Genomic DNA, 21,317 nt, shown 5'->3' on the forward strand with positions numbered 1-21,317 from the left:
TGTTGGGCAGAGGGACCCTTCACTCAGGCCTGTGTGTGTCAGGGGCCTTGTGTTCTGGTTTATCATTTAATATGTGGCTTACAGAACCACAACACGCTGTCCCTCCACTCTAGGTCTGGCCCAACACACTGAGACTAAGACGGGCGAGGTCTCCAGACGTCAGTGCTGACGTACTCCAACACCCCACTGCGACACACATGCTTTTAAACAACACCCCTCCCCCTCTCCTCCATATGCTCTCGCTCCCCAAGTGTCACAGAGAAAAGGTGAGACAGACAATGATCATCATCTCATTTGCATCACTGCCATCTCTCCAGGCAGAGCAGAACATAGCAGAGCACTCATCTGCTCCTAAAATAACTGGGACCAGTCACCTCCCTGCCTCATGCTGAGCACACAAGCAAACGATACATCATTACGTATGCAGACGCAGCATTAAATTGAAAAGATCAGCCAGGTAAAATGCCACGGTACAGGTGAAAATTAATTATTTATTTGACTTGATTTACCTGAGCTGAAAATAGGTCCAGAAGCCAGGTATGTTCCGTTTGCCTCTGAGGCATTGAGCTGGGATTCTTAGTAGAGTCCTTCCTTGGCCCTAGAAAGCCCAGTAACAATTAAAAACACAGATCTAAAAAAATCTGAAAACTGATCAGTGTTCACTCAGATTGAAATCACCCTGATTAGGGCTCTCTACACAGATATTGGTGGAGATACGAGGAGGATTGGCCAAAACAGGCCAGGATTTATGTGACGCTGTATAAAGGATCAATGAAAATTGTGTATGTAAAAACTCATCAGTGTTAATTGGGAAGTTGTTATCTGTATGTCCTTGACATTCCTTTGCCCCCTCTCTCGCTCTCTTCTGTTCTTTCTTTCTGTGGGGTGCACAATCTTATATATCAACCATTTATTTTTTGAAATCTGTACAGTGTATAAATATATAAATGTGTACATAAAAAGAAGAAACTTCTAAAATAGTTTTGGTTGTTTTTCTAAAGCCGATTTACCGTGCTATTTCATAGTGGCTTGTGGCTTTCTCTCCCTGTTTGATTTCCATCAGAGGAACTTTGTAAGGTTTACAACTGTTACCGCTGGCTAGTACTAGTTGAAACAGTAATTCTGTTGCAGTAAAAACAATGTTGTGAAGAATGAAGTCTGAACCTTGCCTCCAAATCTGGCCTTCAACTTGAACATCAAACTCAGTTCTTAGAGGAATGATATACTGTACATACACTGGTGTTCTGTCAAACCAAGCTGCCTTGATTCCTTTAATTACTGTAGATGTTGTTTACTTTCATACTTTCACAGCTATGCATTGCAGATGTTGGTAGCTAGTCTAATGAGTAGCAACATGATAGAGCTCAGTTTGGACTCAGACCAAAGTAAAGGGACCATACAGGAGTATGTTTTGACTATTTTTGACAGGCTGTAAAAGTGGTTTCTGAGTGCTGGTTTACAAACAGTTGTATTATTTGTCCTTTTCTCAAGTGTTAAAAAAACACAACACAACCCACACACATTGCTTCCCACGCAGTTCATTCCTAATGCTCACACACTATAGTTACAGCCAGAACACAAGAACAGAATAGATTGTCAGTATTTTACAAATCCACTTCCTATCCATCTGCCATACTCCCTCCTTTGGGCTCCTTTTTAATACATTTTATTTTCAATAGTTAATTTCAACTATTGATTTTTGGCATGTGGTTATTTTTTAGTCAACTACAGAAACCCTGTTAACTCTGAGCATTTTTTACAATTTTTTATCCAGAGCGACTTACAGTTAGTGAGTGCATACATTTTTTCATACTGGCCCCCCGTGGGAAACGAACCCACAACCCTGGCGTTGCAAGCGCCATGCTCTACCAACTGAGCTACACGGAGCATGTGTGACACGCTGGCTCCATGGACTTTGATTATTGAGCCAGGGTTGTTCATTTTCTTTTGGGTGTATTTCTATGTTGGTTTCTAGGTGTTCATTTCTATGTTGTGGTGGTTCTTGATTATTCATGTGACTCCCAATCGGAGGTAACGAGTGACAGCTGTCGGCTCGTTATCTCTGATTGGGAGCCATATTTAAACTGTTGTGGTTTCACTGTGTGTTTGTGGGTTTTGTTCCATGTACAGTCATTTGTCACTGTGGACTTCACTATCGTCATTCGTTTATTTGTTTTCGTGGTTGCTTTGATTAAATAAAGTCATCATGTTCACTCAACGCGCTGCGTATTGGTCCGCTTCCTCAGACGATCGTGACAGAAAAACCCACCATAAAAGGACCAAGCAGCGTGTCCAGGAGCAAAGAGACTGGACATGGGAGGAGGCGCCTGGTAAGGAGATCGAGAGGCTGGCGATGGCCCAGGTGGGCAAATCGTGGTCCTGGGAGGACATGCTCGGGGGCAAGGGACCTTGGGGGAAGATCAAGGCCCTGGCGAGAGAGAGCAACGGCGTCAGCAGGGTCATCGTTGGAAGGACGAGAGGCAACCCCAAAAAGGTTTTTGGGGGGGCACATGGCTAGGCGGCTGGGCAGCAGGAGGCTGCCACAGGGGAGACGTGGAGAGAAGGCTATCGGATTACGGGAGCCATTGGCGAGTAGAGGAAGGGGAAGTTGTTGCGGCACGGCGTGAGAGACTGATGTGTGTTACCAGTCCGGTCCGGCCCGTTCCTGATCCCCAGTTAAAGCCAGTGGTGTGTGTTCCCAGTGCGGACCGGCCTGTTCCTACTCACGCATCAAGCCCACGGTGTGCGTCGCCAGTCCAGCCCGGCCTGTTCCTGCTCCACGCACAGAACCTACGGTGTGCGTCGCCAGCCCAGCCCGGCCTGTTCCTGCTCCACGCACAGAACCTAAGGTGTGCGTCGCCAGCCCAGCCCGGCCTGTTCCTGCTCCACGCACAGAACCTACGGTGTGCGTCGCCAGCCCAGCCCGGCCTGTTCCTGCTCCACGCACAGAACCTACGGTGTGCGTCGCCAGCCCAGCCCGGCCGGTTCCTGCTCCACGCACCAGGGATATGGTGCGCTTCGCCAGCCCGGCCCGGCCTGTTCCGGCCACTCGCACCAGGGATACGGTGCGCGTCGCCAGCCCAGCCCGGCCTGTTCCTGCTCCACGCACCAGGGATATGGTGCGCCGCCAGCCCGGCCCGGCCTGTTCCGGCCACTCGCACCAGGGATACGGTGCGCGTCGCCAGCCCAGCCCGGCCTGTTCCTGCTCCACGCACCAGGGATACGGTGCGCTTCGCCAGCCCGGCCCGGCCTGTTCCGGCCACTCGCACCAGGGATACGGTGCGCGTCGCCAGCCCAGCCCGGCCTGTTCCTGCTCCACGCACCATAAAAAGCCCTGAGATGCGTGTCCTCAGCCTGGGACCACCAGTTCCGGCACCACGCATCAGGCCTACGGTGCGTCCCCAGGGCCCAGCATGCCCTGTTCCTTCTCCCCGCACTAGCCCTGAGATGCGTGTCCTCAGCCCGGTACCTCCAGTTCCGGCACCACGCACCAGGCCTACGGTGCGCCTCAGACGGCCAGAATCTGCCGTCTGCCCAAGGCCTGAACTGCCCGTCTGGCCAACGGGCGCCTGAACTGCCCGTCTGCCCAACGGTGCCTGAACTGCCCGTCTGCCCAACGGCGCTTGAACTACCCGTCTGCCCTACGGCGCTAAAGCCGCCCGTCTGTACTGAGCCTGCAAAGCCGCCCGTCTGCCATGAGCCGTCAGAGCCGTCCGCCAGATCGGAGCCGCTAGAGCCTTCCGCCAGACAGGAGCCGCTAGAGCCTTCCGCCAGACAGGATCAGCCAGAGCCGTCTGCCAGACAGGATCAGCCAGAGCCTTCCGCCAGACAGGATCAGCCAGAGCCTTCCGCCAGACAGGATCAGCCAGAGCCTTCCGCCAGACAGGAGCCGCTAGAGCCTTCCGCCAGACAGAATCATACACCAGCTATGGAATCAGCAGGAGCCGACGCAGCCCATACTAGACTGGAAGCCCAGGTTCGGGGCCAGCAAGAGCAGCTCCTGCAGATGGGATCCGCCCTGCTGGAGGTGATGACCGCAATCCGAGGCTGGGGTCCGCCTCCACCGCCAGCCGCCCAGCCAGCACCATCAGCCAGCCACGAGCAGCCAGATCCGTCAACCAGCCGCGAGCAGCCAGATCCGTCAGCCAGCCGCGAGCAGCCAGATCCGTCAGCCAGCCATGAGCAGCCAGATCCGTCAGCCAGCCGCGAGCAGCCAGATCCGTCAGCCAGCCGCGAGCAGCCAGATCCGTCAGCCAGCCACGAGCAGCCAGATCCGTCAGCCAGCCACGAGCAGCCAGACCCGTCAGCCAGCCACGAGCAGCCAGATCCGTCAGCCAGCCATGAGCAGCCAGATCCGTCAGCCAGCCATGAGCAGCCAGACCCGTCAGCCAGCCACGAGCAGCCAGATCCGTCAGCCAGCCACGAGCAGCCAGATCCGTCAGCCAGCCGCGAGCAGCCAGATCCGTCAGCCAGCCATGAGCAGCCAGATCCGTCAGCCAGCCACGAGCAGCCAGATCCGTCAGCCAGCCATGAGCCGTCCAGCCAGGATCCGCCAGAGCCGTCCAGCCAGGATCCGCCAGAGCCGTCCAGCCAGGATCCGCCAGAGCCGTCCTGCCAGGATCCGCCAGAGCCGTCTAGCCAGGATCCGCCAGAGCCGTCTAGCCAGGATCCGCCAGAGCCGTCCAGCCAGGATCCGCCAGAGCCGTCCAGCCAGGATCCGCCAGAGCCGTCCAGCCAGGATCCGCCAGAGCCGTCCAGCAAGGATCCGCCAGAGCCGTCCAGCCAGGATCCGCCAGAGCCGTCCAGCCCGGATCCGCCAGCCAGCCAGGATCAGCCAGAGCCAACCAGCCAGGATCCGCCATTCAGTCGGAGCTGCCCCTTAGTCCGGTGCTGCCCCTTAGTCGGTGCTGCCCCTTGCCCGGTGCTGCCCCTTAGTCCGGTGCTGCCCCTTAGCCCGGTGCTGCCCCTTAGCCCGGTGCTGCCCCTTAGTCCGGTGCTGTCCCTGAGTCCGGTGATGCCTCTTAGTCCAGTGCTGCCCCTTAATCCTGTGGGGTTTAGTTGGGGGTGGTCATTTGGAGGAGGCTACGTAAGCGGGTAGTGACTATGGTGGGGTGGGGACCACGACCAGTGCCAGAGCCGCCACCATGGACAGACGCCCACCCAGACCCTCCCCTAGACTGTATGCTGGGTGCGCCCGGAGTTCGCACCTTTAGGGGGGGGTACTGTGACACTCTGGCTCCATGGACTTTGATTATTGAGCCAGGGTTGTTCATTTTCTTTTGGGTGTATTTCTATGTTGGTTTCTAGGTGTTCATTTCTATGTTGTGGTGGTTCTTGATTATTCATGTGACTCCCAATCGGAGGTAACGAGTGACAGCTGTCGGCTCGTTATCTCTGATTGGGAGCCATATTTAAACTGTTGTGGTTTCACTGTGTGTTTGTGGGTTTTTGTTCCATGTACAGTCATTTGTCACTGTGGACTTCACTATCGTCATTCGTTTATTTGTTTTCGTGGTTGCTTTGATTAAATAAAGTCATCATGTTCACTCAACGCGCTGCGTATTGGTCCGCTTCCTCAGACGATCGTGACAGCATGGAAGAGAGGGCATGTGTGCATGTTTGTGTTAAGTATTCTAAACCTGTACACAACAGACGTTTTTCATGACCACATGACTTGGTAGGAAAACTGGCCCTGAATACAGGTTATTAGTAGTAGAACAGTGAAACTACGACAGTATCTTCTCTCCGTTGTACAGCTCCCTTCCTGCAGGCTTCTCTCAAGTACAGAGAGAATGAGAAGACATGTTGAGGAGGAGGGATGTATGGGAAAAGAGAGAGAGAGAGAGAAGAGAGAGTGGAGAAAGAGAGAGGGGTACAATTTTAATTCCAGGGGAGCAGAGATTGGCGGTAGTGTGGAGTGGAGGATAAAGCTGAGAGCTGTCACGACACAGAGACACAGCGCTAGAAGATGACAAGACCTAGAGATGGGGAGAGTGGGCGGCCGTGGGCGACAGACAGATCCACACTCCAAACAAGCTTAACGGGAATGGAAAAACATGAACTGTGCAGCACATGAAAGCCTGATATGTAGAATCCACAGGTGAGGCGTATCATTTAATAGTGAGAGAACAGGGCTAAATTACATTTTTACATTATAGTCGTTTAGCAGACGCTCTTATCCACAGTAGTAAATTTTTGTACTTTTTCGTACTGGTCCCCCATGGGAATCTAACCCAAAACCCTGCTGTTAAACGTGCCTTGCTCTACCAACTGAGCCACATGGGACCATTGCCATGTGAAAAAAGGAAACACAGGATTATTGCCATGTGAGCAAAGAAAATGTGCACATTAAGTTTGTGTTTGATTAACGTCACACCCACATGATCTAAGTTTATATCATGCAGTACAGGAAAATATATGTTCAGATACACGTGTACAGATGCTCCTACAGAATGTGCAGTCTTTGACCATCCACATCAGACAACTGTTTCTCAGCAGGTTTCTAATTCTTCCGATTAAAACCTAATCAAGACAAACAATTAAGAAGTAAGATGATAAAGAAATCAATTGAAGAAATATGAAGATACAAACTTGACACAGGCCAATACATCTTTGACACTAGTGGTGTTGGAAATAATGACATCCAGATGAGTTGCCTAACACAGAGACATACAGACAGATTGACTGTCAGTCAGGTTAATAGACAAACACTGACAGAAACAGATTAAATAAGGACAGGCGGTCAGAGGAAGATGTGTCCAGTCCATGTCTCTGAAGTGGGACAGATGGCAGCAAAGTCACAGAGATGACACAGAGGGGGACTCTGCTGACATCACAGAGTGCTATTTAAAGACACACACTCAGTATCTCCACCCCACCCTGTCCACGCAGGAACTTTACTTAAAATGACTTTGTGTGGCAATTTAATCTATGATCAATTGTGTACAAATCACCACTTTAACTAAGCCGATTTATGCCAAGTGGTTTGATTATTTATTGCCAAGCGAGGAAGTAGCCTGGGTACAGACTATTGAAGTGCAAATTGTGTTTGTGCTGGTGAGCTGAGACTGTTCCCTCAGGTGATGGACATCATCTTTTAAATCATAAATGTCTTCTTAATCGCCTGAGTGTTCAGCACAATGGTTCTGGTGACTTGCGGGTAGAACCAGGCAGAGGGAAGGCTTGTCTCATTTCTGTTCTAATTCTCTGCACACCCCCTGGCCAAAGGGCACCTCCCTGCTGGTCTCAGAACATTCCACTGAGATTACATGATAACAGAGAAACTCTCACCACAGTCAACACAAGTAACTGTGGTGACAGGGGGAGAGGGAGAAAGAAACACTGTTTATGTGCTTCAGGGCAAATAAAATCAGCAATTTAAGTACTGATACTATTTGACACTCTGACACACTCATAAACTCCCACTCACCAGCATGCAGCCCAGCAAACACACAGGGTGCAAACATACACACACTCGCACAAACATTATGCACAGCAGGTGCACCCACTCACACACCTGATACACTTTCATTATAGCCACGTCTTCATATGTTTACTAATTCATGGTGAAAGGAGAGCCTTACCTATTAATTTTATGCAGATATCTAGATACATTATGAATCATCTTAACCTGAGTTACTGAGCTGAAAGCTAATTACAGACATCAAGGACATTGATGGTTGTCCATAGCTTGCCAGTGCAACCCTCAGTAACCTTATATAATTTAACTATTGACTGTTTTGGTGCCTACATCTCTGCATTTAAGAGTGAGTATTGAGCTTCATGTTTTTGAATCTGTATTCCCAGTATGTTAAATTAGACCTGTGATTAGCAGTGATGTGCAGTTGAGGTGCAAAAAGGGAATGAAAGAGCAGTTTTGCTTCCCCCTGGTGTCCATGCATTGACACTGCAACCCACCCAAGCACCTGGGTCGAAATGCCAAAGGAGAAATGCTCACTGACAGGGATGTAAACAAATTTGTGCACAACAGTTGAGAGAAATAAGCTTTTTGTGCGTATGGAACATTTATGGGATATTTTATTTCAGCTAATGAAACATGCGACCAACACTTTACATGTTACGTTTATATTTTTGTTCAGTATAGTTAACTCACACATCCGTGGACTACAGTAATTCTGTTCATTATGTGTTGAAGGGCAGTGATAGAAATATGCATGTAGTGCAATGGCTTGCTGCAGGAATTGTCCTTGTCCAGGAGGTGGGTTTCTCTGGTTAATTATGATGAGAACCATTAGCATTCTCTGAGGGTGTTTTCACACTTTTTTTGCGCTTAATTTTTTGAGCAGTGTGATTGTGTGAACACTCCAAAGGAACTCAGACCACTCAAAGAGCCCCCGACACTAACCGAACTTAGACTATCTTGAGAGGTGGATATTGATTTAAAAAATATGCGTGGAGTTTTTAGATCAGATACTTTTTTTGCAATATGTGATCTATAGGCGAAGAGAGCTTCATACGCTGTTTATTCGATTGTGGGGTTTGAATAGTGTGAGAAGACGACAACATAACTTGGTAATAATCACAACATAGGGTACAACATCTATTCTAGCTCTTAAAAGGGGGCAGTAGCCTACAATGTGTGTAAAATTTTCAATTACGGCATTATTTAATCTGCAGTTATTCTTCTGCCATTTATTCTGTTACCAATAATATTTACATGTTAATGGTATCTTCTGATTACAATTATTTTGTCTCACCTTTTAACTAAATGCAATCTATTAGCTTCCAAAATGTAAGTAGGTATATGGTATATGGTAGGCCGTCAATGTAAATAAGAATTTGTTCTTAACAGACTTGCCTAGTTAAATAAAGGTTAAATAAAATAAAAATATATAGCTGTCCGATAACTCATTCTGATGGAATGGCTTGTCCTGCACTTTGTAAAAACCCACAGTGCATTGAATGAATGTTGGAAAAAGATCTTGGTTCCTTTCTAAACATAGCAATGTGAATGCAAAGAGGACTCAGACAACAAAATAGGTGAAGTGAACTGGCAAAAGAGTTGAGTCCTCATACAAAGGCAAGGGCAGTGTGAATACAAAAGAAAACTGAGATCTTTTGCTTTTTTTTAACCCCAGAGTTCACTTTAAAGAGGCCTGAGATCAGTTATTTTAAAGAGGACTATATATGAAAACACCCTGAGAGGGATGTGTCAGCCAGGCTTCACTGGCTCCCCTTGTCCAGGTATTCCAGGTTGGGTGCGTCCAGCCTCTGTTCCTGATCCCTGTTCTTAGTGAACTCCTTCAGCAGGTCCATGATCTCACCTGTGTACACATCAGGTACAGGCTGGGCCTCTGTTGAGATGAGGGAAAGACAACACATATTCAGTTAACTTCAACTTACATTTTATATCTCATATAGCATTATTAGCTCACCATAATGCTAAGAAAGTCAGCAGATCAGCTTGAAAATAAGAACTGTTTCTAAACAACAGTTTAACTAATAGTATTATATGGCTTTGCTTGCCCTGGTGTAGATCAGAGTGGATAATCACAGTTGATAAGAGAATATGAAGCTGAACCACTCTCCTCACCTGTTGCCCAGTAGTAGATGTCCCAGTCGTTGCTAGGCTCGTTGATCAGTCTGTCATACTGTCTTAACTGGGGCTCGCTCATTGTATTAAGATATTGCTTGGCAAACAGGCTGAAAGGGGAAAGACAATTTGATTGGTATAATAATAAATAATATGCCATTTCGCAGACGCTTTTATCCAAAGCGACTTACAGTCATGTGTGCATACATTTTTACGTATGGGTGGTCCCGGGGATCGAACCCACTACCCTGGCGTTACAAGCGCTCATAGTATGAGCTTTCCTCGGGATTAAATAGAAGACTAAAATCAACACAAAAATCAATACAGTATGATTAGTGGTCCAGTCACCTGAGCAATATGCAATTCTCCAGCATGCCCCTCTTTCGGCTTTGGAAGAGCAGGCGCCGTCTCTTGATGTCCATGGTCTCGCCATCCTTCTCTGTCCAGGGGGGCAGGGGGATCTCAATTAGGTCACCCCTAGAGTCATCAGGTGCCTCTCCTTTGTAACCCCGTGTAGTCATTAGTTCTGCCACAGCTGGTCTCCATGATGCCTGGCATACCCCGCTTACCAGCTGGACAAGATAAACAACAACATCATCATCATCATTACCAACAACTGGACTGACTGTACACAACAACATTGTGATTTGATTTGAACATGGAGATGGTTTTAATTATAGTTTAATTGCTAGAAAAGTAGCTTACAATGACTGTCCTGTAGGGTACTCACAAATCTGACTGGCAAAGATCATAGGCTAATTCAGATGACAGTCCGATAGAAGCGTACCTTGAGCATAATTGTTCCTAGCTAGCTACCACTATGTATTAATTGGACTGCTGCCCTTGCCAGACAGCTAACAACCATTAGCTACAAAACAAGAGGTTGGTTGCATAACATTATCTGCTGCCCTCCCATGTCCAACCATGGTATGGTTGCACAAGTGTACCTTCATATACTACACAACTTTACCATTCAGTTTGAAAAGAGAGAGCAGAAAATTACTTTCAAACTCAGTAGTCAACTAGGTTTATGGGCAAACTTTAGTTAGCTTCAGTCAGAATATACAGCATTTCTAGCCAACTAGCTAGCTTGCCAGCCTTGACATTAGTTATCTAGCTATCTATCTATCTCGCTACTAAATTCAATTGACTGTACTAACAAGTTTCAATGGCACATGCACAAGTACAGTGGAATGCCTTTCTTACAAACTCAAAACCCAACAATGCAATAATCAATAACAATGTTGCTAATACTAGCTAGAACAAAAACACGAGAAATAAGAAGAAGAACACAATAAGTAAGTAAGCGTCCTATATACTGGGTCGGTTCCAATACCATATTTACAATGTGCCGTGAAACCGGAGTGATGGAGGTAGATATGTATAGGGATAAGATTACTAGGCATCAGGATATAAAATAAACAGAGTAGCAGCCGCTTGTATGTGGGTGGTTGGGTGTGCGTGTGTAGTCAATATAAATGTGTGTGCATATTATTTGTGAGTGAGCGAGTGTGAATGTCCGGCCCTGTGAGTGTGGATAGAGACAGTACAAAAATGAAAATTAAAATGTTAATGAGGATACAAGGTTAACTCAGATAGTCAGATAGTCCGTGTAGCCTAATATATAGGCTATATATATTGTATTCCAAATACTACTCACTCTTTTAGCAACGAGAGCAGACAGCATTGTGTATTTCTTCCTTGTGACTGCTGAATCCTGATGTGACTGTTCTTGTTGACACGAGAGTAACCAGTGTCCTAAAATTACACAAGTCCCTGCTAGCCAAAGACAGTCGCGTAATAACAGATGGCTACAGCAGGAAATGTCCTCTAGTTTGGAGAAATAATTGGCGCCATATTGGTGAGGGCAATTATTACTTCTTCCAAATGGTTCTTGAAATGAATGTTAAACAATAATAATTGTATCAACATGTCAAATATTGACATTATATATTCACGTATGTAACAACATATATTATTTAGCTGATAGCTAAACAATTTCTGTGGAACCTCGTGATATCATGCCTGTTTCACACCGGTGATATTTGAAAGATGCACTCCTCGATTCCGCTTCTGTTCTGATGTAGCAGCAACAAGCTAGCTGAGTGCTTACCTGAATGTTATCAGTTTTTGCATGCGGACTTACATTACAATTATATCACATTTTGAAAGTATAAAACTTGTCGACTTTTTAATCCGGGTTGGTAATTTATTTGTTTGCCTTTGGTATTCCGTCCACGCCAGCTTCCCTGCAAGGGGAGGAGATGCGAGGTGATGCTAGCTAGCCATCTGGCTAACGTTCGCTAGCTAGTTCAACAATATTGCGGGGCTAACTGGGTAACGTTAGCTAGCTGGACTAGCTACATCAATAAAACATAGACGCACGGAAAGGTGCAAAACATGCACCTTTAGTTATTTCCTTGCGTTTATTGCCAAGTGTCGATTGCTGAGAGAAAACGTTGCTAACGTAGCCACAGGCTGCAGTGCCAACCAGGACTCGGGATGGCGGCTAAAGCGGCGGATGGTGGTGGTGCAACTGACCTCATAGACATCTACGACGAGAACTTCAGTCAAAACAACGGGGAGGTAAGACAGGCCGAGAGAGCTTATGGAAAGAGCTGTAGACATGAATAGTTGTGAGAAGCTGAAAGCGAATGCAGAAGATTATTGAAGTGGGAACTAAAATAACTTGTTGGATGAGGTTGTTTGATTTTAGCATGATCAGCATGTCAACATTTTACATTAATGAATGTCAATAGCGACATTTAGAGTATATAATGTTAACAAATCATACTATTCAATTTAATATCCTTGATATCAACAATACAGATGTGGCGGTTAGTGTTCTCTCGTAGTTTGTCTGATTCTTCAGGGATGGTCATTGTGAGTGATAAGAATGTAGCTAGGCATTGAGGGATGATGTCTATCTTCTGTCCATCTTCTCTCTATAGGATGGAGATTTTGCGACGACGGCAGAGGCAAGTGATCTTTATGATGATGTGCTCACTGGCTCTGTGAGCCGGGAAAGGAAATTCTCAGAGGATGCTATCCCTCTCAGCAAGGACCAGCCAACGAAAGAGGAGAGCAAACCAACAATACTGTACACTCACAGTGGGGTGTGGAACAAGAGACTGGCTGTATATGTGGGCAACTTCTCCTGGGTGAGTCTCCCACCACCACCATTACCTTCAGTCCAGTTTGCTAATATATTAGCATATGTTCTGTAATGAGATACAGCCACGTAGACCTATTACCTTTCTATCCCTGTCCTTCATTTTTAGTCATCTTCTCCCTCTTTCTCTCCTTTGTCTTCCTTTACCCCTCTCCTCAGTGGACCTCCGACAAAGACCTTATTAACGTGGCGCGCACCTTGGGCGTGAAGGACATTGTGGAGATAAAATTTGCTGAGAACAGAGCTAATGGCCAGTCCAGGGGGTGAGAGTTAGGCATCATTCTAATCTAATGTGATCTATTTCTTCACTATTTATTAACTGGGTGTTTCGCCATTTCATGACTGGGTCTGGTCATAGTGTTCTAGGGAGACCTGGTAACAGACACCTATTGAGTCAAGTTAGTCTTAAAATAAATATGATGTGCCAGTAGCTAAGCTAAATACAGATCTTACAGATGACTACCAACGTTTTATTATTTATTATCTGTGCATGATCCAGAGCCAAAGTGTTGTCTCCAGACCCTGAAGAACTGGACAGGGCTGCTCTGGTGGTCTACTGATGGCTAGTAGATTATGTTGTGAAGGCATTTCAAAGCTCTGAAATAGATTTTCTATCCAGCTGGTAACATAACGTATACTAGCTGATATTTATATTTTACTCTCTATAGATACGCTGAGGTAGTGGTGGCCACAGAAGAGTCATTGCAGAGGTTGCTGGAGACTTTGCCAAATTGTCATGTTAATGGAGAAAAGGTGGACTGCCGCTTTGCCACACGACAGAATCTTGCTGTGTTTGAAGCCCAGGCTAATAAACGTAAGCGCACATCTACATACAGTAAATAAATAGGTACTCAAGTCTTTCTCGGAAGTGATATCCAATGCTGCCATTGAAACAAAATCAAACTGTCCCTCCTCCTTTTCCGTAGGTGTCCCCCAGCGCTCTAACTCAAAGGAGTCGTCAGATACTGGGGGCAAAAAAGCCTCTGTCTCCCCTCCTGTGCTCAACCAGAACCGCTCCACTGTCCCGCACACTATCCACCCCCAACACATTCACAACAAACCTCCCCCTCTGTCAGTCCCATACTTTAGTCTGCCTCCTCCTCTTTTCCCCCACCTTCCCCCCCACCTTCCCCCTCCCCCCATGCCCCACCTTTTCCCTCCACCACCTCTACGTCTCCCCAGCCATCCTCCTCCCTCCCTGCATCTCAACCCCGCCTTCTTTCCTCCAGCACAACACAACAACTACAGTCAACAACACAACACATCGTACAACCGGCACAAGTGAGCTCATCCACTGTACTTTATATTATGGAATGATTTTGTATTAATTGGTAAACATGTCTATCACAAGGATATGTATGTATGATGATGATCAGTAAGAGAGTGTTTTTTTCTCTAGCAGTAGGGACAGTGAAGCTCCCACACCCCAAATGCCAGAGGGAGAGTTTGATGAGCTGATGAACAGAAACAGAGCCATCGCCAGCAGCGCCATCACCAAGGCTGTGTCTGGAGCTACTGCCGGTTAGACTCTCACTGAAAAATGCCTACAGTAGACACTCAAATACAGATTCATGATGATAAATCTAGACTAGAGACCCAAAGACATTGACATGTGCAGTACACAATGCAGATCATGGTCATCTTAAATCCTGCTGTTGTAGGAGACCTGCCCCTGGCCATTGAGACCCTTTTGACTGCCATTGCTGTCATCAAGCAGTCAAGAGTGTATGGGGACGAGCGCTGTCGAGCCCTGGTCACCTCTCTGAAAGACTGCCTCTTCTCCATCGAGAGCAAGTCATACGGCTCCAGGTCAGTGCTGGAAAAATTGTTTGGACCTCTCATGGACCGTTCTTTCATCACAAACGGAAATTGTAATGTGGCCTCACTTCTCACTTGTTCTCTCTTTGTAGGAAAAGACACCGTTCCCGTGACAGAGAACACCGTTCCCGAGATAGGGAGCGGGACAGGAACAGAGAACGGGACAGAGGCAGGGGAAGGGAAGAAAGGGAAGAGTCCTACAGCCAGGAATGGGAGGCTGCAGGAATGTCCCGCCGGCACCGAGAACGCTCCCTAAGTGGGGAGCGAGATGGGAGAGACCGGGAGCGGGTTCGGGAACGAGATAGACATAGGGAGCACCGTGAGCGGCACCGCTAGGTAAGCTCTCTGACCCTGTCATAACTCTAACACATCTCCCCTCTAATTATGTAATCCCCTCATCTCCAGACCACCACCACTTACTCACATCCTGAAATACACCACCACCTCTAATTGCCAAGCACCTGTTTTTTCAGTCAACCCCTTGTATTAACGCACTCCTGACAGAACTTATGTCTGTTCTTTTCAGGACATTCTAGGCTGTCTTTGTCCCTGTCGGGCTGAGTAGGATGGGAGACAGGACTTTATTTCTGGGCCAAGCTGCTTAAAAGTCTAGGATAATGGATGAACTGATGGTGAGACAAAATGAATGTCCATAGCCCCCCCATCTCCACAACCTACTGCCCCCACGTTCACATTTCCCTGGTACTCAGCAGCCACCAAGCATTTTACCTTCTCATCATAATCTTCTGATCTCAGCCATCACCAACCCCCTCTTTCTCACAGTGATACTGTCTTTGTAATTTAATTTGTTGATTATGAATTGACGGTTTCAGGGTTGTGGCTGCAACTTTTGTTGTTTGCCACACCTGCATGCACAAAGCAGAGGTAAAATTTTTATATGTTGAACTGTGCAGTGTTTTTTTTCCCTCTTCCCCCTTCTTTTGTATCAAATTTGAACTGATTAAAAAAGGCTGTTAAAATGAGTTGGAACAAGTGTGTTGATTGCAAAAAGGGATTGTTACACTAGAGGACCAGGTCGTTTTCATTGCCTGACCCATGCTGCTTAAAGGGGTTGGCCTACTGTCATTTTTATTTACGCAATAATGTAAATGACATGGCAAGTGGCTGTAACCTTATTGATTGAAATAAAACCATGTTTTTGCCTGATAAAGCAGCAGGAATTCAGAAGACACTAGTGAAATGAGCCTTGCCTAGCAGGGTTCTATGTTCTCTCAGGATGCAGAGTGCATGCGAGACGAAGTGAAACTAGGTCACTGAGCCAACACAAAGAAACCATATTACAGAACTTTGACTCTGCTTTACAAAGCACTTATTATAAATGAAGTATTTGTTGCTTTATTCAACAACAACAAACGTGTACAATTCAAACAAGGCGTGAAAAGTCTCTTGAGGATGTCAATCCAGCAGGGTGCACTGCTTCACTGGCAGTCAGCCTGGGCTTGCCTATAAATAAGCCAGATGGTTCTTGTATGTTGTTGTTGTATCCATCATTTCTCCAGGGGTGCATAATTCAGCAACTTCTCAATGAGGTCTACATGGGCCAGCAGCATCCTCCGACAGCAATACCTCTTCAGACCAAGAGCATCAAGGGCATCACTGCCAACCAGACAAAGGGGAGGAGACAGGAGAGTTTGTGATATGTTTATCAGGTGTAGCCTATGTATGTAGCTACTAAATAATATCAGATGAAATAAGTTAACACCAATATATTTTGAGAAAGGGATTCATCTTAGGGAAATACAATGTAAACAATGACCACAGCAAACATGAGTCTCTAACCCTTCAGTGTATTCAGCTTGAAGGAGGCCAAGGTATGCCTCCCATTTATTCCCAACGATTTTCCCACAGGTGAAGCACCGGACCGGGATAATCATTTTGATCCGATCGACTGGGACCCTGTAAACAAATTAGCAACAGAATTACGAAAAATGTATGCACTCTACTGTAAATTGCTCTGAATAAGAGCGTCTGCTAAATGACAAATGTAGTTAATGTTAACAAGTTTAGCAGGTGACATGCTAGCAAAGCTAGCCAGCCAACAGCAGAAGGGTGGCTTGAAGAAAACGTTAGATATTCAATGAAAAATGCATAACTAAACGAAAATGCATAGACTACCAATTTTGTAGCTAACTTGCCAGCTATAGTTTACTGAAGCTCAGTCTTAGCGCGGCCATGTCAACAGTCGTGCTAGCTAGCTACAGTACTAGCTAGCGCACACGTTTTCAAATCCGTTGCATATAGCTAGCTAGTTAACTAAAAAGTGTTAGCACAAAACAACTAGATATGTGTTTTATATCATTGGCGAAATAGAGACTCAAACAGTAAAGTAGTTATTGACTCACTGTAAAGTAGGAGATGTTCTGCAGTAACCCTTGCAAACAGACAAGAAAGCACACCGGAAGAAAATGTAGCTAGTTTGCAGCTAGGCTAACGCGCGTCGCCCCTCCCTCAATACTAGGGCATGTTCGTGGGGCTGCAACGTTACAGGGGATACTAGAAAGGTTTGATCGAATTGAATGAGCTGAGCCTCATTCATAGCTCCATTTACCTTAACATATTGTTGTTTTTATGGTAGATATTAGGGCTCTGTTTAGAATATGACTCCCCCCTCAGTTTTCTATTTTGGACTAGTCCAATACTAGATTCACATGAATCTGGAACTGGCTACTGTATCTCTTTGAGAATGAAGATTTTTAAAACAGCAGGGTGTTTAGAAACCTTATTGGTCAGCATGATAATAACATTTAAAAGCCCCTGGATATTTCCTATTTCTTCTTTATGGCTTCTACAATTTGTCTCCTTTTCATGACCGCTAACATGTGAATGGTGGACATTATACAGCCTATAGTCAGTCAGTCCTATTCATACCAGTTATGATGGAGGGAAGGAAACAATGAAAGGAGTGCATCAACCTCAACACAATGAACCCTAGCTAATTCTATTGGTGGAGAGTGTAGGACACAAAATGATGCACATCCATCAAAGAGACCCTTTAGTCTATGCAAGCTGGTTCATTGCCTTTAATAAAGGTCAGGTCAAGTCACAAGATAACCATTTGGATTTACACAAGGAGCTTTGGGGGCAGGGGAGGGAGTGTGCAAGGAAATATAGGTTTAATCCCCATCGTAATCACCGCTATCATATCATCATCATCTGGTTCTCATTCTCCATTTAGAATAGTATTACCCATCAACATTTCACAATCATTACCATTATTTTAATATCCTACAGAACATGTGCTAAAATGTGGAATCCTACTGGAATTATTGCATTTATACGCTCTTTGAGACCAAGGAAAATAACTGATAGATTTTGTGTAGTACTCTGTGACGTGACGACTAGGCTATTTGAGCATGTGTCTGCAGAATATGTGTCTGTTGTTGTGCTGGAGGTGTTGATATTGCATCATGGTAAGCTACATGCCAGTGTTCAAGCAAGATGTTTGATTGGGTGTTGAAAATCTCCTAGGCCTTTAATAAAAAAAACAGTTTGTATGTTGTAAAAAATAGGAGAGCTTCTCTGTAATTAATAGGGAAACAAAAGAGGAAACAATCTCAGTTAATTTACTAAATAAATTCAGCTATTTCTCTACTCCCATCAATAATGCATGCTTTCTACTCGAATTCTAGGTTTATCAAACTATCAAAAAATATTAATATATTACAAAATAAACCGTAATGCATGTATTATCATCATTTCATCATACTTTCAAGGCTTTCCTGGAGGTTGGAGGTGGATGTAATATATTTGTGTATCTGCTGATTTGTTGAGCATAACTGGCCAAGTTACTACATACATTGGTACACCACATATTGCATGTATAATATAATATAATAATATTTTCATCCTGAATCGAAATTCATACATACAATGTACAGTACTATTACACTAGCTGCACAGTCTCTTGCACTAACACTCTAACATGTATGGTCTTCAAATAAATAGAAGCTACACTATTGCTCCAGAGAAATTGCAGTATGCAAGTTGTTAATACATTTGACAAATGGACACACCAAGGGTTTACAGTGTTAACACACAGGGTTAAAATATAATATCTTTGGCAATTTAGTGTGTATGCTTTTGGTTTATACTCCATTTGAGTCATCAGGGCCGTAAACGCAGGCAGCCAGGCATGACTTTGACTATAATCTCAATGTACATATTGATTTGGGAGATAGGGGCAATTTGACTATGAAATTGTATTACCTCAGCATCAGTAGAGACTCAAATGGAAGTCTTTCACATACAATTGTTTAAGTGACTTCATCTGTCACACTATTATCTGCCATTGCTGACTTCACTTACACACAGCCTTCCCTAAACCATGCAACTTCCCCTGAATTGTTATAACGATATCTCCTTGTCTAAAACCGTTATTCAAAGGGGTTCACATCTGATCTGCAGGGACCGTGTATTTACAGCAAAAGCAATACGAGCATAGAAATAACACATACTAGGCACCAGGGTTGGGATCAATTCCATTTAAATTCCATTCAGAAATTAAACAAAATTCAAATTCCAAATGTTCTATATTGAAAAGCATTCAAGAGAATTGGAATTTCAGTGTACTTCCTGAATTGACTGGAATTTAAATGGGATTGACCCCAAACCTACTAGGCACTGACTTGTTCACAATAGTATGTTTAATATACTTCATACTTCACTTCATATGACCTTTTTAAAATCAAACAATATAAAGTTACTATATTTCTACTTCTAACTTATGTATTAGTAGACCCAGAAGATCAAAATGTTTATCAGTGCATACTAGATACATAGGGTATTCAAGTACTGTATATATGTGTGTGTCCAGTGTAACTGTTGGAGTGTATTTGTATGGTGATTAAATGCCTGTAGACCTATAAGCAGGTGCAGTTGGAGGGGTGGAGCATATTCATGCATGAGTATACTAGCAAGGGCCCAAAAATGTATTACTTGAATGTTCACTGATGTTTATATAGGTCAGACTGAATTTAACTTAAGAAGCACAGTGGCTCCCCATCCCCCATCTCTACCAGCTGCATGATAGTCTATGAACCAATCAGCAAGTGACTCGTTAACCCATCAACCAATAGGTTTTGATGATGAGCGGTGGTGGTTAATTTCTCCGTGCCAACAACAGTGCCCCCAACAGGATGGCACCAGCAGCGATGATGGCACCACCAATGAGGAAGGGCTTCAGGCTTTCCAGGGAGTCTGTGCTGGCCTCTGCTGCCTCTCCGCCCTCTGGTGCCCCCTCTGGTTCAGCTGCTCCATCCTCCACTGGAGGCTCTTCCACAAGGGCCGCTGGGGGTGGAGGCTCGACTGGAGCGGGTTCAACCTTTTTAGGGGGAGCTACCTCCTTCTTCTCCGTCTTCTCTGCTTTAGAGGATGCCTTGGGCACTGGTGCCCCGCTCTTGGCCTTGGCTTCCATAGGATCCAGAAACAGAGGTGGGGTCTTTCAGGTCAGCGCTGCTTCACTGATGGAAAACAGCAAACAGAGGCAGACAGAATTATCACACAGATTAGACTCTGTTATCTGCTCTGCTGTCCCTTGGTATTATTATACAGACAAGGAGCATCAACATACACAGAAGGTATTATAAACCTCCTTATTCACTGCAGAATTAAGCAAAAGCCTCTGGTCAGTAGGGCTATAATGTGACCTTGACAGACAATATGACATAAACAGAACCATATTGTCCCTGCTATGTACATTATCTGGTTTGTTTGTTACATTTGTGGAACAAACATCCAGTGGAAGCAACACTTTAAGTCCAGCATCCTGTCAAGAGCAATCTCATGGGAAAGAAACTGCACGTTTTGTAACAGACGGAGTAATCATGCTGCTGCAGCTGCTAAAAAAAGAGCCCAGTTGACAGAGGCACAGAGATGCATGCGTGTCTTCTGCACTCCCCACACTGTCTGACACAAGTGTTAATCCAGTCTCAGCAAGCAAGAAATATTGTCTCTGTATATTTCTTTATTTATCTCCCTCTCTCTCTGTCTCTCTCTAAAACGACATGAGTCATACAGTATGTACTGTTAATGGAGGACAAGATGGAGGAAAGGGGACAGGAATAAGTAGAGGAGAGAGTATTAACACATAGTGGAGATACAGAATGATCCAAAGGCAGGAAAATAAGAAAAAGAGAGAGGAATTAAAGAAAAAACAGAGAGATACTATAATGGGTGCATCTGAGGATGCTGGCACAGGATATGAAGATAGGAGCTGCACAGGCCTTGATAATCCCATAGACCAAAATACTGAAATGGCATGAAGGGGAGGAGGTAGACATCTGGGAGTACATACCCTCAGGCTATTCTGTTCTCCTCTCCAACAGCTCTGTAACAATGTCCGGAAGGATGGAGAGATGGAATTGCTGCGCAAAGGCTGTCAGCCGGAACTCAGTAATATCCTCAAGACAGAGAGTGAGAGTAAGTAGAGAGATGGAGGGCACAGTGAAAACAGAGGGAGGGAAAGGAGAAGGACTGGGATATACCATCTGGGCTGCAAACAGTGGGGGTGTCCTTATCTTTACACTGCATTGTGTCTTGGTTCAATTTACTGTATCTCTCTCTGCCTAGCCCTAGAGCTTAGGGTGTCTTTGTCTGCCTACTATAATCATTATTACAATAGTAATTAAATTGTATATACTGTAAAAATATATAATGCAAGTCAAAGATTTGCATACCCAATGTGTGTCATTATGCTGCCTCAAAATGTGTGTGTTTGTGAGTCACTGTCACATTTGTAAAGGAGCAAATACGCTT

The 21,317-nt window shown here is 45.3% G+C and overlaps 3 protein-coding genes and 1 long non-coding RNA gene across 5 annotated transcripts; 1 reads left to right on the top strand and 3 right to left on the bottom strand.

Annotated features, from left to right (window-relative positions):
• Positions 1–8,465: 8,465 nt before the first annotated feature.
• Positions 8,466–11,333, bottom strand: sdhaf2 (succinate dehydrogenase complex assembly factor 2). The gene is made up of 4 exons (XM_045215281.1): positions 11,214–11,333; positions 9,902–10,125; positions 9,554–9,663; positions 8,466–9,314 (listed from the first exon to the last, which is right to left on the bottom strand). Exons 1-4 carry the CDS (start codon positions 11,238–11,240, stop codon positions 9,184–9,186), a joined length of 492 nt encoding a protein of 163 aa, XP_045071216.1. The 5' UTR covers positions 11,241–11,333; the 3' UTR covers positions 8,466–9,183.
• Positions 11,334–11,532: 199 nt separating this feature from the next.
• LOC123484714 (cleavage and polyadenylation specificity factor subunit 7-like) lies at positions 11,533–15,526 on the top strand. Of its 2 annotated transcripts, none has more exons than XM_045215279.1 (9): positions 11,533–12,139; positions 12,505–12,714; positions 12,885–12,988; positions 13,394–13,539; positions 13,652–14,006; positions 14,125–14,246; positions 14,387–14,534; positions 14,636–14,879; positions 15,070–15,526. In XM_045215279.1, the coding sequence occupies exons 1-8, from the start codon at positions 12,056–12,058 to the stop codon at positions 14,877–14,879; spliced, it is 1,413 nt and encodes a 470-aa protein (XP_045071214.1). In that variant the 5' UTR covers positions 11,533–12,055; the 3' UTR covers positions 15,070–15,526. The 2 variants fall into 2 exon arrangements, with proteins under 2 accessions (XP_045071214.1, XP_045071215.1); XM_045215280.1 differs by having other exon boundaries at positions 14,128–14,246.
• A 357-nt stretch (positions 15,527–15,883) lies between these two features.
• Positions 15,884–17,028, bottom strand: polr2l (RNA polymerase II, I and III subunit L). The gene is made up of 3 exons (XM_045215282.1): positions 16,907–17,028; positions 16,344–16,460; positions 15,884–16,160 (listed from the first exon to the last, which is right to left on the bottom strand). Exons 2-3 carry the CDS (start codon positions 16,436–16,438, stop codon positions 16,052–16,054), a joined length of 204 nt encoding a protein of 67 aa, XP_045071217.1. The 5' UTR covers positions 16,439–16,460; positions 16,907–17,028; the 3' UTR covers positions 15,884–16,051.
• Positions 17,029–17,566: 538 nt separating this feature from the next.
• LOC123484712 lies at positions 17,567–21,021 on the bottom strand. The gene is made up of 2 exons (XR_006658651.1): positions 20,857–21,021; positions 17,567–20,023 (listed from the first exon to the last, which is right to left on the bottom strand). It is a non-coding gene; the product is annotated as an uncharacterized LOC123484712 (long non-coding RNA).
• Between the last annotated feature and the right edge of the window lie 296 nt (positions 21,022–21,317).

Source organism: Coregonus clupeaformis, unplaced genomic scaffold (assembly GCF_020615455.1).
Source record: "Coregonus clupeaformis isolate EN_2021a unplaced genomic scaffold, ASM2061545v1 scaf0417, whole genome shotgun sequence".
In the NCBI taxonomy this organism is placed as follows: Eukaryota; Metazoa; Chordata; class Actinopteri; order Salmoniformes; family Salmonidae; genus Coregonus; species Coregonus clupeaformis.

Excerpts from the sequence above, each read along its gene's own strand:
- sdhaf2 (XM_045215281.1), bottom strand. The coding sequence starts at position 11,240 with ATGCTGTCTGCTCTCGTTGCTAAAAGA. Across the intron at positions 10,126-11,213 it reads CTGCTCTCGTTGCTAAAAGA|CTGGTAAGCGGGGTATGCCA; the intron begins GTGAGTAGTATT and ends TATCTTGTCCAG. Across the intron at positions 9,315-9,553 it reads CATCTACTACTGGGCAACAG|AGGCCCAGCCTGTACCTGAT; the intron begins GTGAGGAGAGTG and ends TCATCTCAACAG.
- LOC123484714 (XM_045215279.1), top strand. The coding sequence starts at position 12,056 with ATGGCGGCTAAAGCGGCGGATGGTGGTGGTGCAACTGACCTCATAGAC. Across the intron at positions 12,140-12,504 it reads TCAGTCAAAACAACGGGGAG|GATGGAGATTTTGCGACGAC; the intron begins GTAAGACAGGCC and ends TTCTCTCTATAG. Across the intron at positions 13,540-13,651 it reads TGAAGCCCAGGCTAATAAAC|GTGTCCCCCAGCGCTCTAAC; the intron begins GTAAGCGCACAT and ends CCTTTTCCGTAG.
- polr2l (XM_045215282.1), bottom strand. The coding sequence starts at position 16,438 with ATGATTATCCCGGTCCGGTGCTTCACCTGTGGGAAAATCGTTGGGAAT. Across the intron at positions 16,161-16,343 it reads CAAGCTGAATACACTGAAGG|TGATGCCCTTGATGCTCTTG; the intron begins GTTAGAGACTCA and ends TCTGGTTGGCAG.